Raw genomic sequence first — 24,176 nt, 5'->3', positions numbered from 1 at the left:
ACCTGGTACTTCGTCTTCACACACTTAACGTTTGGGGTGATCATGCTCATTATTGCGCTTTTCGGCTCACAGCTTACAGCCATTTTTAGGAAGATGGTGCTGTTTATCAGAGTCGCCAAATGCTTGACAACCCTGATTTGATGGCGAGGGCTCGCTACCCGCAATAAGTTAATGTGTGCTAAATTGTAATTAAACTACGTAGCAGCTTTGTATTGCGCGTGTGTGCGTGGTATTGGTAGTCCGTCGTGCCTGCTAACTGCTCGTGTTTCTGCTTTAGGGGGCAGCTGCAGTTGTACCACAATCGCAGTGCGCGTGTGTATGAGTGTATATATGAGTGGGAACGGAAAAAGGAAAAATCCAAAGACAGCGCTGAGCCAGAGGTCAAAAGTGCAAACACAGAACTGCTTGTGGAGTGCATACAATGGATGGCAAGGCCGAATGCCAGGAGTCAAATCGACTAAGCTCCATATAGTTATAGTGGAAAGGGGGAGAACATTTCTGCCTGGTATCTGCGCATATAGAAGAACATGTCTATACATATATATGTACGTTTTCCTTGCTGATAAGCAGCTCGAGTGAGGTAGAGAGAGAGATTGCGCGTCAGCTGTTCATTGTTTTGGATGTGTGCGGCGCAGGTTATGTGCGTTTCGCAGCTTCGTTCTCCGATCAGTTACGTTTGTGGAATGAAACCGCTCGTTCTGCCCGCTTCGTTTGCCCTCCATCATATCCGCGTGTGTTTGCGAGTAGTTTGAGGGCTTCACTATCAAGATGATAAAAGCGTCCACTGACGTCTCGTTCTGACGTCCGTATCCCCAGCCAACCCCGCGCGCGATTGTGTGTGTGCGAATATTGTTATTATTGTGCTGTGTGACGCATATAACGGCAAAATCGGGGCGTGTTTGCCATTAGAGAATCTTCAATCGGACAGGTGTCGATGACGGAAAGCTGAAGGTGTCGGGCATTGTAAACAAATCAAAATCTTAAAACCGTGCTATGTCTCTTTCAAATAATCGCTTATGTTACTAATTTAGATAATAGAATGACAAGGACACACAGGACAAGATCTATAGAGAATTAATAAATGTGCTAATCGCGAGGCAAGATAAAACATATTTTTTTGATCAAGTTTCTGCGAACGTTTACATATTTTGGAACGATGGAAAAACCCCATCCAAATTAAAAAAAAAGTCAGCGCCAGCTATTAAAAACCATTGCTACGCAAGACACATTAAAAAACCATTAAATGTGCCCTCGCCATATCGACATAATCATCAACCGCCAAACTTTTTAGGTCAACAGTAAACTATTTGCATAGGCATCCCCTGGCACCTGTTGAAAATGATGCTGAATAAACACAAGGGATTCCAACGTACAAGCCAAATGTTTCCCCACCAGCTGCCGCAGCTGCATCAGCAGCCTTATCTGCAACAGTCTCTGTCCCAGAACTTCCAGCAATTGCAGTACGCAACGGGAGCAGGTGCTTCGGCGTCAGGGTCCGCAGAGGCTACTGCAGACCTGCTCAAAGCGGAGCGGGAGTCCATCCACTCCGGTCAGTTTATGGTCTCGCACTTCGAGGCAGAGGAGGCGCAGGACGACCTCGAGGATGACGGCGAGGTGAAGATGCTGGACCCTGAGGACCCCGGTCTGGGCAAGCCGGGCGAGCCAACCAACACATGTCGTGACGTGCAGCTGTACGTACCCCAGACAGTGGCCCACTTCAGCGCCATGGACCAGGAGGGCGACGAGAGCAGCATGAGCATGGTGACCTCCCACCTGGAGATAGAGACCTCGCTCACCAAACTCTTCAAGTGCATGAATCTGGCCTATAGGTGAGTTGACCACGAGACCACAACCAAACACCGGGGCACCAAAAAACTATGAAATGTAGTTTCCCGCTTGTTCACGCGTTTCGAGCGTGATAACGCTCAACTGGCCAACGAAAATCCAGCAACCGAAAAAGCTTGGACCGCTTCGGTCCCATAATCGCGGCACATGTTGAGACGTGACGTCGCTGCTCGGGTTACTTTGGCCCCACATTGCCTCAATCGCTCCTCAACCTCTGCAACCGCGTATACCCCTCTTTCTGGGTGGTACTTCTCCCATTTCTGCAAACGACAGCGCAATCATAATGAAAATATTAAAGTAATGCCAAAGCGATATCAGAATGATTTTAAAGCACTTAATTTTGCAAAATAATATGCAAATTTCTTACAACATATTATTATCTGAGAGGACCTTATCAACTAAACATCTGAATTGTGAAGCTATTATTTTTTTGTTGCTTGCTTATTGTAAATATCTAGGAATTCCGATTTCTTGCATTTACACTACCATGTGATTTTATTGTTGTTTTAAGTGATGTGGTGGTGCCACTTACCAGGAGAGTGTGCGATCTCCTGGTGCGCTTTAGCGATTTCAATCCGATTGAAAAACGTGTTGATATTTTTTCGCATTTTAATTAGTCTTGTAAATTTCTATCGATTCGAAAAAAAATTGTTTTCCACGACCACTCTAACGCCCTAAAACCGCCCAAAACTGCCACGCCCACATTTTTGAATAATTTTTAGATTTTTTTTATAATTTTATTATCGCTTAAATTTCTATCGATTTTTTCCACGCCCACTGCCCACCGCCCACATTTTTGAACACTTTTTAAATTTTTTCTTATTTAATTCCCCAATATCTACCGATATCCCAGAAAAAATTATGAAATTTCGCGTTCGCATTTACACTGAGTTACATCGGGGAAACCGACTATAGCATTCTCTCTTGTTTATTTTACTTGTTGCTGATTTTTTTTTGAAGCGACTCTACCTATTTCTTATAAAATTTAAAGTTTTGTTTCTCTTAAAATTCCATGATTATTAATGCAGCATATACAAGTTATAAAGAAAGAAAAATAGTAATTTTTCCAAATTCGGGACAATTAATCTATACAAAACTAAAATATAAGAAAATGTATTTTTGCGACTTTTTGAAAAACCCGCAAGTTTAGGGAGAAAACCGTAACATTTATACTGCTTTAGCCTACCCTTTGAACACGTGAAGCTTGAGACTTTGTTGTATGTTGTTGGAAAGGCATTTCTATCTTAGCTATCTTTGCTTTGTGCTTTTCTGATAAGACTCGATCAAACATAAACACTTTGATGAGGAAAAAACAAGTGACGAACAAGATCTCTGATTTGCACTTTTGTTACGAAAAATATTTTCCACTTCACTTCATAAAAACCTAAAAGCAACATTTTCCATTAGCCGTACTACATTCCTTTAAAATTATGTATCAGCAGGTAGATGAAAGCTTGTATTTCCTATAAAGTATATATGTATATTCTTGATGAGGGTTACCAGTGGAAAACTTTGACGACTTTTTTCATTTTAGTTGTCTTGACAATTTCTACTGATATGCCAAAGACATTTTGTCTTCTATATACACAAGAAATAAAACAAGACAGAGTCGAGTTCTACAGCTCAAAGAAGCTGGGTTCGAAAAATCAAATTTTTGAAATTTAAAAACTGGAATCGTTTGCCCACCAATTATTTTTTTGTCCAGTTTTTGAGATATGAATTTTCGAAAAAGTTAGAAAATTTTCGAAAATCAAAAATTTCACTTTTTTCAATTTTTTTTTTTAAATCGCAATAACATCGTTTGCCCACCCTTTAAAATTTGGAAAAAATTTATACTTTATAAAATATAAAACTTTCAAGTTTACCTCGGTATACTCAGTAAATAAAACGTTTGACCATCTATTAAAACGAAATATTATCAACAAAAAACGTTTGCCCAACCATTAGTATTAGTTTTTATCGTTTGCCCACCCTTAAAAAAAACTTTAAGCAAAATTCTTTTTTGTTTGCACACACTTAAAAAATAAACAATTCCGTTTGCCCACCTCTTTAAAATAAAAATTTTCAATTAAAAACGTTTACCCACCCTTTAAAAATAAATTATTTTGTTTGCCCATCCTTTAAAATTAGATTTTAAAGTTTGCCCACCCTTTAAAATTAGTTTTTAATTGAAAATATTTATTTTAAAGAGGTAGGCTAACAAAAAAAACTTTGTTTAAACGATGGGCAAAGGAAATTATTTATTTTTAAGACTGCGCGAAAGAAAAAAACTAATTTTGAAGGATGGACAAAAGTTAAAATCTAATCTTGGGCAAATGTGGACAAACGAGGGCAAACAATTATTGCGATTTAAAAAAAAATTTGAAAAAAGTAAAATTTTTGATTTTAGAAAATTTTGGAACTTTTTCGAAAATTCATATCTTAAAAAATGGACGTGGGCAAAAAATGGGCAAGCGACTCCAGCTTTTAAATTTCAAAAATTCGATTTTTCCGAACCCAGCTTTTTTGAGCTAAAAATTTAAACCATTACAGGCTGGTGGAAATTACATGACCCACAGAAAAACATATTGTTATAAATACGCATTGGATGATTTTTCTTTTGTTTCATTTCATTTGATAGTTTTTTATCTCGTCAAGACGTTTGATCAGATAGTCGAAAGAAACTTTTTTTGTACACAGCCATCTAGTTTCAATGGCATAGCAGCTATGGTGGGACAAAATGTAAATATTTAAAGGTTTTTAAAATTTTTGTTTAATAATATCACTTTAACTGGAACTTTTAACTGTTATAATTTCACAAATTTTTCCCGTGTAGTATAGGACTTTCGTTACCATAGTAGTCGCCCCTACGTGGACTGCCGTCCACGTTATTTACCTTATATATATCTTTATGGGGACAAACACATTTTTAAAGATCTGATTTAAATACATATAATACCATATGAAAGGGTTTTAAAAATTAATATTTATATTAAAATATTTATCGAAAATGTTCGATACAAATTTCACAGTTTTTATGTATTTCATATTATATTGCTCCATTTAAACCAAAATTGTTAAAAAATAATTTTGAAAAAACCACAATCGGAATAAATTATGTCTATAATTCCTTAAAATAGCTTGATAACAATTTAACTAGAAACTAGGAATTTCTTCCTAAATTAATATGCTATTATTTATTTAATAGGTGTTTTTGTTAAAACCGATACAAATGTATACACAGAAGCGTGTATATTTTAAAAAGATTGCAAACGGCTTAGGGCTGAGGTTCAGCCTATTTTTATAACGCAATCTCCGCATTGATTTGTTTTGTAACTGATAGTATAGATAGAAAATTTTCCATGTTATAAAGTATTTTATTTAATTTTTAATTTATATATATTTAACTTTATTGAACACAAATTAACTTTTAATTTACAGTCAAAAACTTACCTCGCCCAAATGGAATCATTTCAAAGGAGTGCGACTTCGGTGGAAGGACAAAATTCGCCTAAACAATGTCATCTGGCGTTGCTGGCACATGCAGTGTAAGTAATATAACAAGCCCTTTTAATAGTATGATCGAACTGCAAGCAACATCATACCCAAATAAATGATTTAATTAAGAGAACATTTGGCGAGGGTTTCCCAAATACCTAATAAAAATGTGGGAGTAGTTGTCGTTGCCTTGTGATAAGGAGATGATAAGGCTCCCAACTATTTGTTTGTTACGGCACATGAGATTGTATCTCACAGAATTTTTCAGATGTTATTATCATTGTGTGGGCACGGCATTGGTAAAATATTCCAAACAAGTAAACTAATGTTATGAGCATCTTCTTGAAAAGCGCTACACGTGCAAAAGCCTCATGAACAAAAAAAATCTGAGTGAATCAGAGAGCCAGAGGCCTCCATAAGCTTTAAAAGCACAAGTTACCTTCTCATCCGCTCTCGCTTTTGAAGCTGCTGGTCGGCCAATAGTTGTCAGCTTGTTTGGGGCAGATTCTAGGCATGATCCCCGTTTAGCTGGCTGGACGGGATACTGGATGAATTAGCGTTGCCAGGCGGGCATCGCCGACTCCTCAGTCGCCTTCGCCACTTCGGGTTCTTATCATGGTCTGGTCGGCTGTGCCGCTGGCCCTTATCATAGTCTGGACCCTAGCCGATTGTCATTTCATTTCTGTTCTCTGCTAACTTTTGTTTTTGATGGGGTGTAATTAAAAGCTAAACATATGATTTCGGCGCTGCTAGACTTCACTGACCACCGGCTCTATCGTCTAGACAGCCTCGGAGTTTCCCGCGCACTTCAGCCGCAGTTTCAAGTATTGATTGATTAGCACTTTTAAAAAGCAGAAGTAAATGACATAAAGCATAAGTCAGGCAAACAGCGAATCGGGTTGATTATGCATTTAGCTTGACAGCTAGTGGACCGACAGTCTGCTGATACTATTTCCAAAATTTTCCGTTACATCATCTCTGCGAGTGGGAGGCCGGCAGCCCTGTGTTACAAAGCCATCGTGAGGGCAGTGATTATCTCTTCGGCCTTCTAGATGTCGGCGACAACGGATCGGCGACAAAGGCAAATGGAATTTTTTTTGCTTATTTATAGGTAGACACTACAACCGTCTCATCAGCAAATATCATTTTGTCTTTTAATTAGTACTATAATTTTTGTTATTATCTAAGTTCATATATACCATTCGTAAATACCTCATATGTGAAGGTCCTGGAAAGATAATGGAAGCAAATAATCTGTTGCGATTCCATATTTATAATTTTACTTGTGCGTTCTTTTGTTGCGTTAATCGTGACTAAACAATGTTTTAAATGAATACACACGAATTTCGGTAGAGATCTATTAATTCACAAAATTAGTCTTCCGGATTTTCGATGTGGCAAACGAAATCTAGGTATTTCCGAATAAAATTCTGTAGTCTAAAGGTCTTGTCTTAAGGAGGATAACCAGTTTGAAAAGCCGGAAATCCAGTGTTTTTATGAGGTCTTTTTAGAAAAAAAGAATATTAGAAGAATATTTCGAATTCGTTTCAAAAAATAGCATAGTTTTTAGTTTTTTTTCGCCTTTCTAAAGTACTTTGTGAAATTTCACCCAAAAGGTTCAAATTCTTAATCCTTTAAAAAAAAACAAAAGGGGATGCTATAGTCGAGATCCCCGACTATCAGATACCCGTTACTCAGCTAGTGTGAATGCAAAAGCGAAAATTCTTCATAAAATAAGAAAAAAATTTAAAAATTGTTCCAAAGTGTGGACGTGACCGGTTCGGCGGTTAGAGTTTTTTGCAAATCGATAAAAATTTACAGGACTACAAAAATTATGTAAAAATATCGAAAAATGGTTCATAAATATGTGCGTGGCGGTTTTGTGCGGTTGTTGGGCGTTAGAGTGGGTGCGGACAAAATTATTTTGCAAATGGATATAAGATTTACAAGACTTATAAAAATGTGAAAAAATATTAAATATCGTTAAAGTGGGCTTTAGAGGGGCCGTGGCAACATGGGTCGTAGGGAATACCAGATTCGTTGAAAAGTATGTAACAGGCAGAAGGAAGCGTTACCGACCATATAAAGTATATATATTCTTGATCAGGATCAATAGCCGAATCCATCTAGCCATGTCCGTCTGTCCGTATGAACTTCGAGACCTCAAAAACTATAAAAGCTAGAAGGTTGAGATTCAGCATACAGATTCTAGAGACATAAACGCAACGATACTTTTTCATAATTTTATTAGTCGCTTAAATTTACATTAGTTTGCCAAAACACTTTTTGCCACGCCCACTTTAACGCCCTTAGTCCACCAAACCACATTTTATTCCCCAATATCTATCGATATCCCAGAAATATGATATTTCGCGTTCGCATTCACACTAGCTGAGTAACGGGTATCTGATAGTCTGTGGACTCGACTATAGCATTCCTTCTTGTTTTGTTTTTTAATTCAAAATACGCTAACAAAGTGAAATAGACAAGTTTTATAAAAATAAAAGAAATCTGTTGTTAAATCTGAAAATATCAGAACAGTCACTGACATTTTTATTCTTTATTTATTTCAAAAATTTTGTTTTCAGCCTTATTACTATTTAGACTCAGTTTTTTAAAATCAATTTTTTTATTTCATCTTATTCAACACGTTAGCGTTTACAAATTCTGAATGTTTCTTCTGCTGATACAAAGGCTCTAGGGTATTTGTTGTGTCCATATGCCTAAAGACTTAAAGTAAAAATTAAGAGCAGCTTGCTTTTTTAGGCACTTGTTAGCTACGTCAGAGCTTTCCAGATAGGTGTTAGGAAGAACCACTGGTAATAAGGACACGTGTTTCTGACACATTTTGTCATCTCTGGGGAACTCACTATCTCTATCTTATCACGCCGTTTTTATGTTTTCCATACTAAACCGTGTTTGTGTGTTTTCCATTTTTGCAGTCATACAAAAGCGCAGAACCCCGGTGTGTCAATTTGCGTCGCCGCTGGACGTTGATATACATAGTAATCCTCAAGTAAGTACCTGTAGATTTGGGTATAGCCAACTGGCATCCTTTTATATAATTTGGCCACGAACATAGTGTCGTAATAAGTTCTGGGAAATTATTTGACGTTCACAGTATTTTCTGCGATTCCATTAAAACTTTTTATTTTATAATAATTTAATAATAATAGTATTAAGAACTCAACATTGCTCTTATCACAAAATTTAAGTTTTATTATAGTGTGAAAAGACGAAATCTTTTCTTTAAGAATATTTGTACACAGTTGTACATCGAATTTGTAGAACGACAATTGATAAATGTTTAAAATCTTGTTTAAATAAATGTGTAGGGGTTAACGCGAGCGTAGCAAAATTCTTAAGAAAATAGCAAAGCCTTGGCGTCATTAGAAACTTCATAATTTCAACGTTTTATTATTTAAAATAGTTATCGAATCAAAGCATTTATATGTACAGCCGGACGGACATTACCATATCGACCTGGCTGGTGATCTTGATCAAGAATACAAAAACTTTATACGTTCGGAAACGTTTCTTTCTTGGGAACAGGATGAACTAGAAGGTTTATTTTGTAACGCCTTAAACTTACACTCCCAAACTTAGCATTTTTGTTTATTTTGTTGTATTGCCAATTTCTACCGTTGAAACGATGTGCACCAGCAATTGAACAAATTACTTCATTTTTTAGACTTTCTTTACCTGACTAACAGGTATCTGTGTGTAGTAGCTTGTGAAGACTTCTGCTTGATGATACTTTTGTTGATGATACATGTTAGGTAATACTGTATTTATACCCTTTATTAAAACAATTAAAAGGTATACCAGATTGGCTGATAAATATAATAGAGGTAGATGAATGCTTCCAGTCCTATAAAGTATATTTGTATATTCTTATGTATATTCAGGATAACTACCCAAGTCATTTTGCCCATGTTCGTTGGTCCGTCCGTCTGCTGACAGTATAAACAGAAAAATAAAAGCTAACAAGTTTATATAAGGTATGCAGTGGTAACGCTATCACTGTCCAAAGTCCTAAAAAAAATTTAACAAATATCTGCTAGTTCTTATGCTATCTCCAAAACCTCGACGTTCATACGGACAAGCGGATATCGACTTGGCTAGTGATCCTGATCAAGACGAAGCACGTGCACTTTATACAAATCTATCGGTGGTCTAGTTAATCTAATAGACATTTTATAGTATAATAATAATAAACTTCATTTTTAATACTCTTAGAAGGAAAAGTCATTTTATGATTTAAATGTGTATAATAATGGAACTTAATCTTTAACAGATAAAAGCCAGACATTTGTAACACATTCTTCAATGAACACAATGAACACAATGTAAACTTACAAGATTAATAAAATGAGAAAAAATTTAAAAATTGTTCAAAAGTGTGGTCGTGACCGACTTAGCAGATTTAAGGCGTTAGAGTGGGTGTGGCAAAACGTTTCTTTGAAAATCGATAGCAAATCGAAGACTAATAAAAAAGTGAAAAAATATCAACGGTTTGTGCGGTTTGTGTGCGTTAGAGTGAGCGTGGCAACATGGGTCAACAAACTTGCGCTGCGTCTTTGTGTCTTGAATCTGTATGGTGAATCTCAACCTAGCTTTTATAGTTCCTGAGATCTCGAAGTTCATACGGACAGGCGGACATGGCTACACGGCTATTGATCCTGATCAAGAATATATAGTCGGAAACGCTTCCTTCTGCCTGTTACATACTTTTCAACGAATCTAGTATACCCTTGTAAAATTCTGTTGGTTTCCAAGTCAAGTGGCAACATGTATATATATATATATGAATGTACATGTATATATTTAATATTGTCAGCACCAGCCATTTCTTACGTCGTTTTACTACTTTACTACTACTACTTTAAATGCCTTTGATCAGTTCATTTCGGACCATCGATGCGCATCATAAACGTGGAATTCCTTGTGAAATGTGGCGCACGCCTGGATTGATATCGACAAAACACTACTTTTCGCGGCTACTACATTCCGCGGCTACTATATTCTGCGGCTACACAGCACCACCTCTCCAAAAAGCACTGACCGGTAGGTGTCTCACGCTGCTGGAAAAACGGCATCACTCGATTGCGGCGTGATCGTCGACGCCATTAAATACCAGGGTTTGATAGAGCTTGGACCCCATGAATTGCCGTGGGTCTACCGACTACTTTCCGGCGTATTCTCTCTTGCGACAAGTGATAAGAGCAGTGGGACTTTTTGCAGTGTTATTTTTAGCCGTCATGAACTTTTTGGAGGGGGGCATTTTTATTTGTAAACTGAGATTGAGCATAAGGACCAGAATGTATAAACATTTTTGTTGTTATCGTTTGCCTATTTTCCCTTAAATTTTCATAATGATACTTGATTTTTATTTCAATAATTGTTTGTATTACCAACCATAACAAGAGAAAACACTAGAACCAACTTTCGCGACTATCAGATACCCGTTTCTCAGAAAGTTGGAGTGCGAGTGAGAAATTTCGAAATTCTCTTAGATAATCGATAGAATTTGGCCAGGCAAATAAAAGGATGAAAAAAATCGAAACATGTTTTAAAAGAGTAGACGTAGCAGTGTTGGTCGCTTAGTGGGGTATTCAGAAACAAGGAACAAGAAGAATGATAATATGAAAAATATTGAGAAATGTGAACTGTTTGTGTTCGCTCCATTTTTCAAAAGTATATGTTTTGGGTGGTTAGTGGGTGATACAGTGGTCATGGCAACATGTGCGACTTATGAGATACTAGAATCTTCATGTCTAATCCCAACTTTTATAGTTTCCGAGATCTCGGCGTTCATACGGGCAGACGGACGGACATGCAAACATAGCCAGATCGACCCTGATATTGATCCTGATTAATAATATATATACTTTATAGGTCCGGAAACGCTTCGCTCCAGCAATTGCATACTGGCATGAGAAACTATTGTGGTATCAGCATGTTTTAATCCCAACGTTCTATAGTTTCAGATATTTTGACAGTCACACTTACAGTTAGACGGACGGATACAGACACTTGTCCAGACCGACCCTGCTAGTGATCAAAAATAATATGCTTATGGGGTCGAAACTCTTTCTTATACCTGCAAGTATCGGGTAGGAAAACTTCTTAATGAGGTAACGGAGATTAAAGAAAATTTGAATTTTTCATCTCGGACCATTTCTGGTATTAAATAGTAACATTAATAAAAAGGCATAACAAAAAAAATAAGCAAGTATAATTGTACGTTTTTGCTAGATATATTAGATATTTTGCAGTAAAGGCTCCGAATCGACACTAGTTATATTATTTTCAGTTTTTACACAACGTAAACATTTTACTTTAAAATTTAATACTAATACATAATATTTTAAATAACAGATTATGGACTTGAAGACCCCAAAGTCTCATTTAAGTAAGCTTGTTTGATTTTAGAATACCTTGACAACAGGAATATTTTTTTAGATATTGTTTTTATTTCAACAAAAACGTTTTATACGAATTGCATTTTTTATATTGTAGTAGACATTTCTAAAATTAAAACTTATCTTAAGCAATAGACTGGCTAGTTTTAGTAAATTTCTGCATTTTTAAGTAAATGTAAGAATTGTAATTAGTATTTTTTATTCTAGCTGAAAAAATAAATACATATGATTTCATAATTTAAAGGGCTACAAGGAAAGAATTTTGGTAGTTATTTAAAAAAACTCGGAAATGTACGTAAGAACTTAATTTGCTTAGTTATAATTTTTTGAAAAATTCTCTTACACGACATACATACATATATAGAAATTAAACGCGGAAAAGCAATCTTTTTTGCCCCTGTTCTGTTCTGTTTTGTTATAAAGATATAAATAATCGTAATATCAATAAAATAAATGACGAGCTTATAAAATAAAAACGAGAACGATGATCGTAACAGATTTTCTATTCTTTATACATAGTCGCACACACGCTCCTCGTCATTGCGTGGATTACTGTTCACAGCAACAATAAAAGTTCGTGTGTGGACTTTTCTAAAGATATTGATTTTTATAATTTTGGTTATTATAAAGGTCTGAAAATGTAACTGTTTAAGATGTTAGGTAGCGTGAATCTCTTATTGGGGTTATTCGGCAAATTTGTTGCTTGTTAGTTAGTTCTTGGGTTTTGCGAAAAAGTTTTTTACAAAACGTGCGTGGGTATAATATTTAAGGATGTATAATTAAGTTTTTTAAATGTTCACGATTACATTATAGATCTGAGCGTGTGCCTAGCAATTTAAATGGGTTTTACAAAGTTTCTCATATATTGTGCAATTCGCTAATTAAGTTAAGATACCTCTGAAAATATATTGGGTAATTAATTTGAATTTGCCGTGTTTCTTTTCTCATCGCGCTTTTTCTTTCTGTTATGAACCACGCAGACTGTTGTTCTTGAAGGCAAATACTGGAAACGGCACTCAGCTGTTATAAAAGCCGAATACAGGAAATGGCGCAGGAACTATAGGTCGAAGGCTACGGGCTGTTTAACATATGATTCGGTAAGTGATCAAAATTTATTAATAGACTTTGTGGAATTTTCCATCTCCTTGAATTGGACCAAAATAACCATATACGTGAAGATTGCAGTAAATAGCTATATCAATATGGAAACTTGACTATCAACGTTTGCTTTAGATGTACAAAATGTATTACCTTAAACAAAGTGCTTTTATCCAACGCGAAAAATCCATAAGCGGTTAAAATGGGCTGCTGTCGAAGGTTCTTGAGTAAGAATTTTTCAATCTGGAAAAAGAATAATTTAGTTTTTACCTAACAGTGATTATTATTATATTCGCAAACATTGTACCACTTAAAGCAAATTTAAAACAGAATCCACTTACCATTCTATCCAACCCAGTTCCGGTTCGAGGTACTTTTGTCAGGATCTTTGCTGTTTTATTTGCCTACAAAAAATGGTGTAAGGCAGATGTGAATGTTTTCATTAAATAATTGATCTTTAAAATTTAATTTTTGACCTTGTTTCCCACAAATAACTCACTTCCTCTGAAATGCCATCAGTTCGTAACATGAAAACCAACATAATCATCCACGGAGTATCCCAAGTGGAGGAGGTCAAAAGCATGATCAAGCATTCGTCAGGGCGAAATTTTCCCTCTAAAACGGTACTGATTAAGAAGAACGGCCCCGAAGGTGCCATCAGGAGCACCAGGGCTACAATGGGCAGCATAAGTAAGCCGAAGCACTCGTTTAGTTCGCCGCCGCCCACTTGCAGGATCTGCTGCCTGCCTCGAAGACCAGAGGCCTGACAAAGCTGTTGGTTGTGGTGAATCAAGCCCGCGGTCATTACTTGCTTAAGACTAACAAAGAACATCAGCAGAAGGCATAGAACCAAAAAGGCGTAGATATAAACCAACATACAAAGGGCCAGTGGAAGTGTGACCAGTCCAGCGCGAGCGTAGCCGTGGAGATAGTTGCCGAAGCAGAGGATCGTGAGCATGCCGTAAAGTATTATGTTGTGCAGAAACTGTTGGTCTGTGCAACTGCTAACACAGCGTCTGTTAAGACGCAATATATGTTGAACCAAATCCCTGTACCTATGCCGCCTTACATACAAGATCACATAAACCAAGAAAAGCACCAAACAAGTGCTGCGAAATATGACGGCATCATAAAAATTTCCCGTCTGGTTGTAAATGGCTAAGTGGAATCGATTCGGCTGTAGAAGGGCAAAGATAAAGCTAGCCGTTGTAGAAACTAAAATACAGCCAGCATAAACGAAGGCATAGCGCTCGCTTCCGGACGTGGCCATTAGTTGACAGTGGTCGGAATCGAAATGCCAGCACACCATGCCCATGACGTGAAGAAGACGGAGATAGATACGTAGGTCCCGGCAGACTTTTGACATTATGCAGTTGATGGGTCACTGCGAACTAACAAATTTACTGAATATGTATCCAATTTCATTATTGATTTACACGATATGACACTGTCAGTATGTTCACGGTAATTGATTAGTTTTTCTGTGTAGCCGGGGAATTAATTTAATTGCTCCCCCACCTTTTGGAGGTCCTGCTTTTAATACACGTACAAAAGTATTGTTGCCCTTTTGCTTTAATCCTTAAAACTTGTTGAGTGATAGATATTTTGTTGAAAAATATGTAGCCAGCGTTTCCTACCGTATGTACATATGAATATTCTTGATCAGGATCACTAGCCGAGTCGATCTGGACATGTCCGCCAGTATAAACGTCGAGATTTCACAAGCGGTCCAAAAGCATACTTCAAATGTTTTTAGATCTTATTTAGTTTTCTTCTTAGACTTGTAAATTTGTATTCATATGTCTAAAAGTTCTCGCCAAAACCAGTAACTCACAGACTTTTGAAAACTTGTTTGATTTGTTTTTGATTTTATTTGTTTTCCTTCGATATGACAAAAATTTGTTGAAATTTCTCTGCGTCTCTGGGATCTGCATGCTTAGCCTCAACTTTCTAGGTTTTATAAGATTTCAACGATACATACAGACGGACATGGCCAGATCGACGCGGCTACGGATCCTGATCAAGAATATGTATATACATTATATGCTTCCTTCTAACTGGTACATACTTTTCAACGAATGTAGTATACCCTTTTACTCTACAAGTAACATGTATAAAAACTAATGTTAGTTTAGAAACAAACCACTATGCTACTTACTTTAAAGGGTATTACACACATTTACCAACCTCCTTCTGTACATCATTCCTGCCCATTGAAAAAACCAGCAAAACTATCCATGGCAGGCTCCAAAGTATGGCAGTTAACGACATTAAGGTAAACTGCCAATTCTGACGAAATCGTCCTTCAAATATGGTAGATACCAAATAGAACGGCCCAAAAGGGGTGATTAGCAGAATTAATCCGGTTACGAGTAATAGTAACAAACCGAAACAATGATTGATCTCGATATAGCTTAGCCATATTACTTGGTTGTATTTGCAAAAGTTGTAATATAATTCGCGACTCTCCTTGCATGATTTAAAATTTATAAGAACTACTTGGTTATAGTACTTTAAAATCGAAAGTAATATTTGTTGAATGCAGGCAAACAGGACCAGCACCTGTCCGAGGAAGAGGTACGAAAACCCGTACTGAAGCAGATAAATGGTAATTGTGGTCAAGCGAACACCTGCTGTCCAGTAGCCATAAGCATAGTTCAGCATACAAATGATTAGTAAGGATAAATGTGTATAATAATAAAAAGCAAATGTTTCTTCTTTTCTGTGACTCCCAGAGATGTGGTTAAAACGTAGAATGGACTGTAAGAGGGTGACGAATCGAAAACGTTGTATATAGAGCTGTATGTAAATCAGCATTGTTACCACGGAACAGGACCTGATGTTGATTAGGGCATAGCAGTTGCCCGTGCTGTTGTGTTTTCCCATTATAAAGTGACTGGGATAGTAAGTGCTGTAGATGATCAAGCTGCACGTAATTCCCACTACACCTATCAAATACAGAGAGGCACTGCGCTCCTCAGAAGCGTTTTCCCGTACTAAGCACTTATTAAAGTCGATAGTGAACCGCAGGACTCCAAGCCATCTTAAGGTTCGCAACTGAACCCTCAACTCTTCAAACGCGTTGCGCGTCATTTGGTCTGCGTCAATCAACTAATCACTAAATTCTAAAGCAGATTCATTTATTGTGCTTTCACAAAAATATGTCAATAGAAGCACTTTAGGGACATGGTCTAGTAGACCGTTGCTTACCCACAGTCGAGTTCTTGCATAGGATAAAAAGCCCCTAATGGATTAAGTTTGGGTACTTAAATATGCAGTAAGCGTATCAATATTAGTTTTTCTCTTTCATGTACTCGAACGAATTGTTAAATTAATATGATAATTTTTTACAAAAACACTTAAAGCAAAATTAGCATTTGATTTTGAAACAATTTGGGTCAATTTAAGAAAATTGTATATACGAATATATATTATATAGTATAGTATATAGTATATATATTAAGTATTAATTTTTAATCAAACAGTTATCACTTTGATAGATAGATGATAGGTTGATTTTCTTTCCAATCATATAACCGTTACTAAGTTAAAGAAGTGTGAGGCATAAAACTAGAAAAGAGGGTGTTTCCTATATCGGTAACGATTGGATACCCACAAATTTCGAAATTATTTTCGCACATCGATAGAATATTGCAATCGTTGGCCGTAACAGTTTTAGGTGGGTTATGTTAGGCTGGCCATTGTAAACTGAACTTTATATGTTTTATGGTTCCTATGTTGTAGTTCTCTATGTTCATACGGACGGAAAGTCGGACATGGCCAGAGTCAGTGATGAGTGGGTCAGTTATTAAATTATCCAGTTACTAAAGTGGACAGCTCTCTATATATCATGGTTGTATGTAAGTAGGAGGTTGGCCGCTATACGGCTAGAGTGGCCAAACGTCTTGATCTGGAGAAAACTGGTGAGAAACACATGGCTGTCGTACACTGCATAAATTCGGGCATAATCGGTGACGTGGCGATTCCCCAGATCTTTTCTATTATGATACAGAAGAAGAGATGTTAGAGATGATAGTCTGGAACGGCGCAAAAAGAAGTACATATGGATTAGACCCACCGTCAGGTAGGCTGTGCCATAATTGGCCACAGAATGCGTATTTCCCATTTGGTCGTAAATGGCAAGCTTGTATTCTCCAGGCTTCATGAAGGCATGGGCGGGTGCTGCTACTGACAGAACAATTATTTCATCTGTTTTAGTTGTATGCCAAACATTGCCGCTTACACGCTTATGTCGAATGCATAATAAACCAAGGAACCTAAACGTGAAAATAAACACTCACAACTCGGCGCCGAGTGGCATGATGAAAAGTTACAGCGCGACTAACAGCCCGCTACACATCTACTTCGACCTTATTAACTAATTAATATTAATAGAGGTATACTAAGATAGCATCTAAGCATGTGTAGTTCTGAGTCAATATTAAAAAATTAAAATTCTTAGATATTAAATCATTGCCCAAATATTTACACCAGCTATAATAAGATCGAATTAATTTAAACTTACCTGAATTGTAACACGGTTACTCATGAAGCTAGCGGCGCACGTCATAAAAGTTGGCGAAAGCCACACTACGTTTGTTATCAATTTTACAATGATTGATTTGTTAGTCTGAATAACCATAGTCAAATAAATTACTCCAGTTACATCAAGCGAGGCAAACATCCAAGACAGCCAGGCTATAAACCCGTAGACAAGACTGATCTCATCATTGCAGAGCAGCATCAGGCGATCGTGCATCTCCAGGCATACACGTAAACGCAGACGATTAGGGCTAGTCATTTTGAGGTCTGCCGATTTATCTATTATCGCGTTAATCTGCGACTGATTCCAGCCAAGCACCAGGCGTACAATATGCACCATGCAAAAATATGTGCCCATTGTAAAGCTAGTAACCAGATATCGTAAAGGAAATCCCAAAGAGGTAATGACAAAGAGTCGAGAAGCATCCGTCAGCCATTCGAATATACACGTCTTAATAAAGTTAGCCATGTAGAGAACATTGGTTGCAATAATTACCCAAAGCAGACGTTTGGGGAGGAGCAGCCGAAAATTTGCCAATTGATTCCTTCGATAAAACTCTATTTGCCTGACAATTCGCAGGTGTGGGGCTTGCAGCCAGATAAGCCACGCATTCTGGACAACCAGAATACCAAGGGCAATTACCATTACAAGACGGTCGAAGTGGTTTCCAGTCGTGGTAAGCTCGCTTTTGAAGCACCTACGCCAATATATGACCATGACGGACATACCACCAACTAAGTAGGCTTGCAAGGCAAAGTGAACTACGTAACAGAGAACGCTGCGCCGCAGCCGGAACTTATTTTTAGTGGGACTATAATCAATGCAGAATATCCCTAGATATCGGCAAAGGCGGTAATAAGCACAGAGTTCACACGGTTGGAAGTTCATTTTGAATGTTGATAAACTGAGTTGAACTGCTATTTTTGTGGTTGACTTCCAAAAACCAATTCTTGTGCAAACACCTCGTACCTAAAGTATTTGGGCATCTAAGTACAAACGAATTGTGCGATGGCCTGTTGATAATGATTAATTTCCATAAACTGCGTAACATAAATACTTTAAGGGAGATAGAACTTCTAAACTTTTTAATACCAAAACCGATCACATGAACATAATTTATTGCTAACGAAAGTGTAATACCAATTTCGATAAAGGAAAAATATATAAGTATCACTTCGTCGTTACACATTCACATGTTTTTATTAAAAGGACGGTCAAGCGTTAACATAGGTAGGATGAGATAGAAGAGCATCGGTGCCAACCAACAGAAAATGAGAACTAGGTCATTGCTTGAATGAAACCACTCGAGGTTGCTGATGTAAAATATTAATATACACTGCATGACTTGGTAAATAAAGAGAAATAGTACAACTCCACCATAAACGGCTATCAGTTCTCTTTGACCCAACAGTAGGATTTCATCGTGGGTTCTCAAACAGCCGGCTACTCCAGCCATTGAGATGGTGGGTGTGGACACAAAGTGTTCCAGTTGCTTAACCTGGACTTGAAGCAGATTTTTCAAGACCAACACCATGCCGGTATAACAGGTGAATTGAAAGTTGGCCAAAACGCACCTAGATACAAATCCTATCAAAGTCAGGACACGGCTGATCTGCATAGTTGTCAACCAATTTATGCCAAAATGCGTCACCATTGCCCCATAGATAAGGCACACTAATAGTCAGATACGGTATAACCAACTGAACTGTGGAACTGCATAAGGCTTAAAGTGCAAAAGTTCTACCACCTGCGAAAGTCGTTGAAGCAGGTTCGCTTGTGATTTCTGCTGCGAGCGGAGCCAAAGATTGGCTAGCAATTGAGTGACCGAGGTGGTTAGTATCACTGCATTGTCAAAGATGTTGCCAGTCTGGGATTTTGTATCCATGTAGTAAAGTGATTCGGCCAGAGCGGCCATAAAAACCCCAACGATCAGAATTTGAGTCGCAGTTGAAGACCAAGTACTATGGAGCCAGTAAATATGCAGCGATTCTGAAGTTTGTAAGGCCCAAGTAGCGCTGATAGTGCAGGAAAAACAGAAGCTTTCGATTTCTTGTGCCCATTCGTGCTCTTTGTCATGTTTCACTGAACTAACTAACGAATCATAAAATTATCGAACCGAGTGTATTTCAATTACGTTAATTGCCAGGTTGTTTGAATCTTTTCGTAGATAATGATGATTGCTTTTTTGCTACAGTTTGTATAATGGGTCCTTTACGTAGGAAAGACTACAATTACAATCAAAAGACTTTACTTCTTCCTTTTTTGAATATCTCTGTCTCCCTCGCACTCTAGTTAAGTAAGGAATATAGATTTTCCAATAAAAATTTCATGTTCTTAAGCTATATACATAAATGTCCAACCAATATTTATTATACCCGTTACCCGTTACAAAAGGGTATACTAGATTCGTTGAAACAGCCAGAACGAAGCTTTTCATATATAGTATATATATGTATATAAGTATATAGTATATATACTTATATACATACTATATATGTATATAGTATATATACATATATATATTCTTGATCAGTATCAATAGCCGAGCCGATCTAGCCATGTCCGTCTCTCCGTCTATATGAACGTTGAGATCTTAGAAACTATAAAACTCCAACGCCCACAAACCGCACAAAACTGCCACGCCATCACTTTTGAATTATTTTTAAATTTGTTCTCATTTTTTTTTTCCAATATCTATCAATATGACAGAAAAATGATGAAAAAGTCGGGGAACTCGACTAAAACTTTCTCTCTTCTTTTATTTTCTTCTATTCCACAGTGTACTATATACGAAATTAAGAATATTTAGTCGAATTCTCACATCGACGGCTGCCTATCCTAAAAAAGTTAAGTTACGAAGTTCACTTAAATTATTCTACTTACAGAAAAGCGAATTGGACTTTTTGGAATGGTCGCCTTTGAACGATAGGAATTTAATGCCAGACGATTGGACCACAGACACCTTATTCTCGGCTATAAACGTTCCATTCCCATTTCCAGATTCGAGGGAAATTGGTGCGTATTATTAAAAAAAAACTACTGTTACATCGCCAAAGCTTAATGCTAATTATTTCATAGCACGCGGCGCGGGCATCGCGGACTTTATACAGCCCAGTCTTGGTCCCTTGCAACCGAATTTAGATGACATCGACATTAGCTTTTCAGGTATGAAGAGTCGTTAATTTTTCTAAATAGATGAAACACTCCAACATTGTTTTACAGACTTGATTCCAACCACACGCTTGCCTCCAGTTCCAGAAGAGGGGACCGACGCTGAAATGCTCAAGAACGACGAATATTGCCTGTCAGCGATTGTCGGGGCTCCTCATACGCTGTATTGCAATGATAGCATAATGGATGTGGTAAACAGCAGTAACAATGGCGCTCTAAATGTGGATGCTAGCATGCTTGAGCTTAACACGCCCATAAATAACGTGTCGTACAGTGAGGTGGAGCAACGATTTTCTGTTGCACGACAGGTGCAGCAATCCAACAATGATTCTCAGCTTCTCGGGGACCCGGGATCAATGTCAGGACGGATACACGGAGGGAAGCATTTTGGAACTGCTAGTGCAAACGAGAACAGCAGCAATAGGTGTGTTATAAACGGTCGCGTGGCCAAGAGCACTCAGCGGCCATTCCGACGCGAGCCCCACAATTACGACAAGGCCCAGCCCACAATGCACCAGACGAACCTGTATCAGCAAATGCTGGCCGAACAACAGAAGAACCAGCAGCAGCAACACGTGTTAGTGTCTTCTTTTCAGGCTTCCCAACAACAGCAGCTGCCTCAACAGCAACCCTTTTCGGCCCAGGCAACAAACGCCTTTAATAATCAGAGTTTTATTAGCAATTACGCAGATAACTATCAGCATCAGCAGCAACTCAACGTCAAGGCAGAGCCTCTTCATGCCGATGTGCTGTCATTACTAAACGACAATGCATACAATTCTATTGGCTTCAAGCCCTATCCGCAATTTAAGAAGTCCGCCTCGACGGGAACTTTTCTTAATGTCCCCAGACAGACGCAGCAGCAGCCAAGTTATCTGCAGCAAGAGCCCCCGCAAATGCAACAGTCCCTTCCCGTAGGCATGGCAAATCAACAACTGTTGCAGCTTACGCGTCAGCAGCAGGTTAGCAATACACAGCAACAGCAGCACCAAACCACAGTGGCTTGCTTGTTGCAGCAGCAGCAGCACCAGCAGCAAAACCATCAGCAACAGCAACTACAAACTGCTGTCAGCTCAGCCACATGGGTTTCGCCCAATACCATTTTACCTAAAGAAATCTATCGCTCCAACAGCTTACCACTGAATGTTTCCCTTAATAAACTACCCGATGGTCGCCAGCTGCATCATGAGCAGCCCTTCGCAGTGCCCAAGTATCACTCCAAGGGCAAGTCAAGGGTGCGGAGTAATTCGATGCACCAGCAACACACTTCAGTGGTGTCTGCTGCTGGAGCTGGAAGTTCTTCATTAAGCGCACATAGTTGCAGCAACCTGCTGGTCACTCAGCAAATGCAGCAGGCAACCAGCGATCCCATGCTAAACAGCACCCTGGCTCAACTGCTCACTTCGAGTAAGTTTTTTTGTTTTGTATTCTCCGAACAAATGGTGCTAAGATATTTACAATTTTAGATTCACGCCTACAAACAGCAGTGGCGAACAGTTCGTCATCAAATTCATCTTCCGTCAGTGCCATAGCCACCACTAACAGCAACAATGCTCCTCCGGTTCATTACGCTAACGTCACATCGCCGTTGTCGGTTCCGGTGCCAACACATCAACACTCACCAAAAAAGTCCGCCTCCTTGCCTATGGCTATCAACTCTGCATTGCACAGTCCCCCTATAGGAAGTAAAATACACGGTTTTGGGCTGGCCACAGCTAACATGGGCAGTAATAGCTTGAGTTTGTCACCGGAATCGCCGTTCCACGAGTCACAGGATTCTCCATTGTCTCCTACAACCAGCCTTAAATTTCAGCCGCGAGACACGCAGCGTCGTGCTGGCCATATCCACGCCGAGCAGAAGCGGCGTTATAACATAAAGAATGGATTTGACACTCTGCACGCGCTCATACCACAGCTTCAGCAAAATCCCAACGCCAAGTTAAGTAAGGCGGCCATGCTACAAAAGGGAGCAGACCACGTAAAGCAACTGCGACAGGAGCGCAATGTTTTAAAGGATAAAATTGAAGCTTTGCGCTTGGAGCGAGACGAGCTAAACAATTCGCTGACGTGAGCTTGTCCCAAGACAACCATACCCTCTAACAAATAAAGATATATTTTTTTCTTAATTAGGCACCTTCACTCAATTTTGCCAGCTAATGGAGCGCCTGTAACGAGGCAGGGTACAGAACATGTTCGGCAGCTCTACGACATTTATGTACGATACAATACAATGAACGACTGGAAGTTTTGGATTGTAAGTAGAACAAGATAAAACGTTATAGTCCCCTATAGACCATAGTCGCAACATAGCGGCGGTTACGTTTATTCCTAACGACTTTTTCACATTATTTACCGTGGTTAATACCAAATATCTTATTTTATTACATTTTAATCTAATGGTGTGCCTTTGACTATTTTTAAGGCTTTGATAAATGTTGTCTGTAGAAAAAATCATTTGGGCGAATAAAATTAATTCATTTTGTATACGCTATAGTGAGCGTTCCAAATTTTTGGTATATCAATAATAATTAACAAGACAAATATTAATTCAAAACATTGTTGGAGTTACAAATTTAGGCGTTGTTTTCCCGTTAAAGTGACGAAGAAAATAACAACTTACGATCGCACACTAAATTAGAAAATTCTAATAACAAATTTTGTGGCGAAGAATAATATGTGTTTAATAGCTTGGGGATCCAATGATGTTATTGTCTTAACAACTAGAAAATGTATTTTGTATTTTTTGGACTCTTTAAAACTAAATAAAATATTAATATAATATCATTTTTAAAGTTTAATTACGGTCTTATCAATCATTCATTGTTGTTTTTTAGTTGGGTCTCATTCTGGAACCTTTGCTTGCCTCTTACACGTCAACAGTCTCAAGTGCTAGTCTTGATGAGCTACGCCGGACCGCTTTCCTCTGGGTTGATCAGCACTGTTCCCTTATTGATCTTCGTCCAGGTATCAATTAATGTTTTACTCAAACTTTGGTATATTAATAATTTGTATCATACTTTTAGCTGTTACAAATAAATTAAAGTATCTATCTATGCATACGGATATTGTATCGGAGCCACCAAGTACATTGCAAGAGGAGGTGGCCAAAGCCCTCCAGAATTCAAGTGGCCAGCATCCAAATCTACACGGCCCCTAACGATTGATGCTGATGTCCGTGATATGAATTTATTTAATTCAATCTTTATTTTAACAAATAATTTCTGCAAACTGCTCAGCACTAATTGTACAAAATGCCTAATAAGCATATTTTTATACAAGAAATGGGCAGCCGACAACCAATAAATATAATAAACTAACGATTTTACAAAATTTTTCGTTGGTGCATTTCTTCAAATGGGCATTGCTTGAAAATTGTAAATAACTTCCTATTTTGAAAGTTGTGAAACTTTTTTCATGACGGCGACCAAACACAAATAGCTGTCACGTTCACAACTTGACTGTAAGAGAAATTGAAAATTTTTCCTCTGATGATCGAGAAACTCATCTTAGTGCACTTTCTTCTGGACCTTTTAATTTGTTTAGAGCCTTGATTTGGCCATTACGAATGAACAACAGCCACTGCAGATCAGGGAGGTCGTGTGATTTCAAAAGCTTTG

At 38.0% G+C, this 24,176-nt stretch overlaps 4 protein-coding genes across 6 annotated transcripts; 1 reads left to right on the top strand and 3 right to left on the bottom strand.

The window, feature by feature from the left end:
* The first annotated feature begins 240 nt into the window (after positions 1–240).
* Positions 241–23,889, top strand: LOC6618269. Of its 2 annotated transcripts, XM_002042506.2 has the most exons (11): positions 241–1,829; positions 5,266–5,372; positions 8,265–8,338; positions 12,728–12,844; positions 20,274–20,403; positions 20,467–20,553; positions 20,611–21,966; positions 22,026–22,626; positions 22,690–22,813; positions 23,394–23,523; positions 23,583–23,889. In XM_002042506.2, the coding sequence occupies exons 1-11, from the start codon at positions 1,339–1,341 to the stop codon at positions 23,714–23,716; spliced, it is 3,351 nt and encodes a 1,116-aa protein (XP_002042542.1). In that variant the 5' UTR covers positions 241–1,338; the 3' UTR covers positions 23,717–23,889. The 2 variants fall into 2 exon arrangements, with proteins under 2 accessions (XP_002042542.1, XP_032572304.1); XM_032716413.1 differs by lacking the exon at positions 12,728–12,844.
* LOC6618270 (gustatory and pheromone receptor 39a) lies at positions 12,843–18,310 on the bottom strand. 2 transcript variants are annotated; one of them, XM_002042507.2, is made up of 4 exons: positions 17,371–18,310; positions 13,187–13,249; positions 12,999–13,088; positions 12,843–12,939 (listed from the first exon to the last, which is right to left on the bottom strand). In XM_002042507.2, exons 1-4 carry the CDS (start codon positions 18,274–18,276, stop codon positions 12,853–12,855), a joined length of 1,146 nt encoding a protein of 381 aa, XP_002042543.1. In that variant the 5' UTR covers positions 18,277–18,310; the 3' UTR covers positions 12,843–12,852. The 2 variants fall into 2 exon arrangements, with proteins under 2 accessions (XP_002042543.1, XP_032572388.1); XM_032716497.1 differs by lacking the exon at positions 17,371–18,310 and adding an exon at positions 13,345–14,226.
* LOC116800203 (gustatory and pheromone receptor 39a) lies at positions 15,015–15,938 on the bottom strand. The gene has a single exon (XM_032713928.1). The coding sequence runs from the start codon at positions 15,936–15,938 to the stop codon at positions 15,015–15,017; it is 924 nt and encodes a 307-aa protein (XP_032569819.1).
* LOC116800612 (gustatory and pheromone receptor 39a-like) lies at positions 18,344–19,448 on the bottom strand. The gene is given in 2 exon segments (XM_032716504.1): positions 18,344–19,382; positions 19,384–19,448. Coding segments are annotated over 2 exon segments (870 nt in total). The 3' UTR covers positions 18,344–18,577.
* Positions 23,890–24,176: the final 287 nt, after the last annotated feature.

This window comes from Drosophila sechellia, chromosome 2L (assembly GCF_004382195.2).
Source record: "Drosophila sechellia strain sech25 chromosome 2L, ASM438219v1, whole genome shotgun sequence".
Taxonomy (NCBI): Eukaryota; Metazoa; Arthropoda; class Insecta; order Diptera; family Drosophilidae; genus Drosophila; species Drosophila sechellia.
Note: the sequence above shows the minus strand (reverse complement) of the source record. Positions and strands in the feature narration are given on the sequence as shown.

Excerpts from the sequence above, each read along its gene's own strand:
- LOC6618269 (XM_002042506.2), top strand. The coding sequence starts at position 1,339 with ATGATGCTGAATAAACACAAGGGATTCCAACGTACAAGCCAAATGTTT. Across the intron at positions 12,845-20,273 it reads GCTGTTTAACATATGATTCG|AAAAGCGAATTGGACTTTTT; the intron begins GTAAGTGATCAA and ends TTCTACTTACAG. Across the intron at positions 22,814-23,393 it reads ACGACTGGAAGTTTTGGATT|TTGGGTCTCATTCTGGAACC; the intron begins GTAAGTAGAACA and ends GTTGTTTTTTAG.
- LOC116800203 (XM_032713928.1), bottom strand. The coding sequence starts at position 15,938 with ATGACGCGCAACGCGTTTGAAGAGTTGAGGGTTCAGTTGCGAACCTTA.
- LOC6618270 (XM_002042507.2), bottom strand. The coding sequence starts at position 18,276 with ATGAACTTCCAACCGTGTGAACTCTGTGCTTATTACCGCCTTTGCCGA. Across the intron at positions 13,089-13,186 it reads GAACTGGGTTGGATAGAATG|ATTGAAAAATTCTTACTCAA; the intron begins GTAAGTGGATTC and ends TTCTTTTTCCAG. Across the intron at positions 12,940-12,998 it reads ATAAAAGCACTTTGTTTAAG|CTATTTACTGCAATCTTCAC; the intron begins GTAATACATTTT and ends ATATTGATATAG.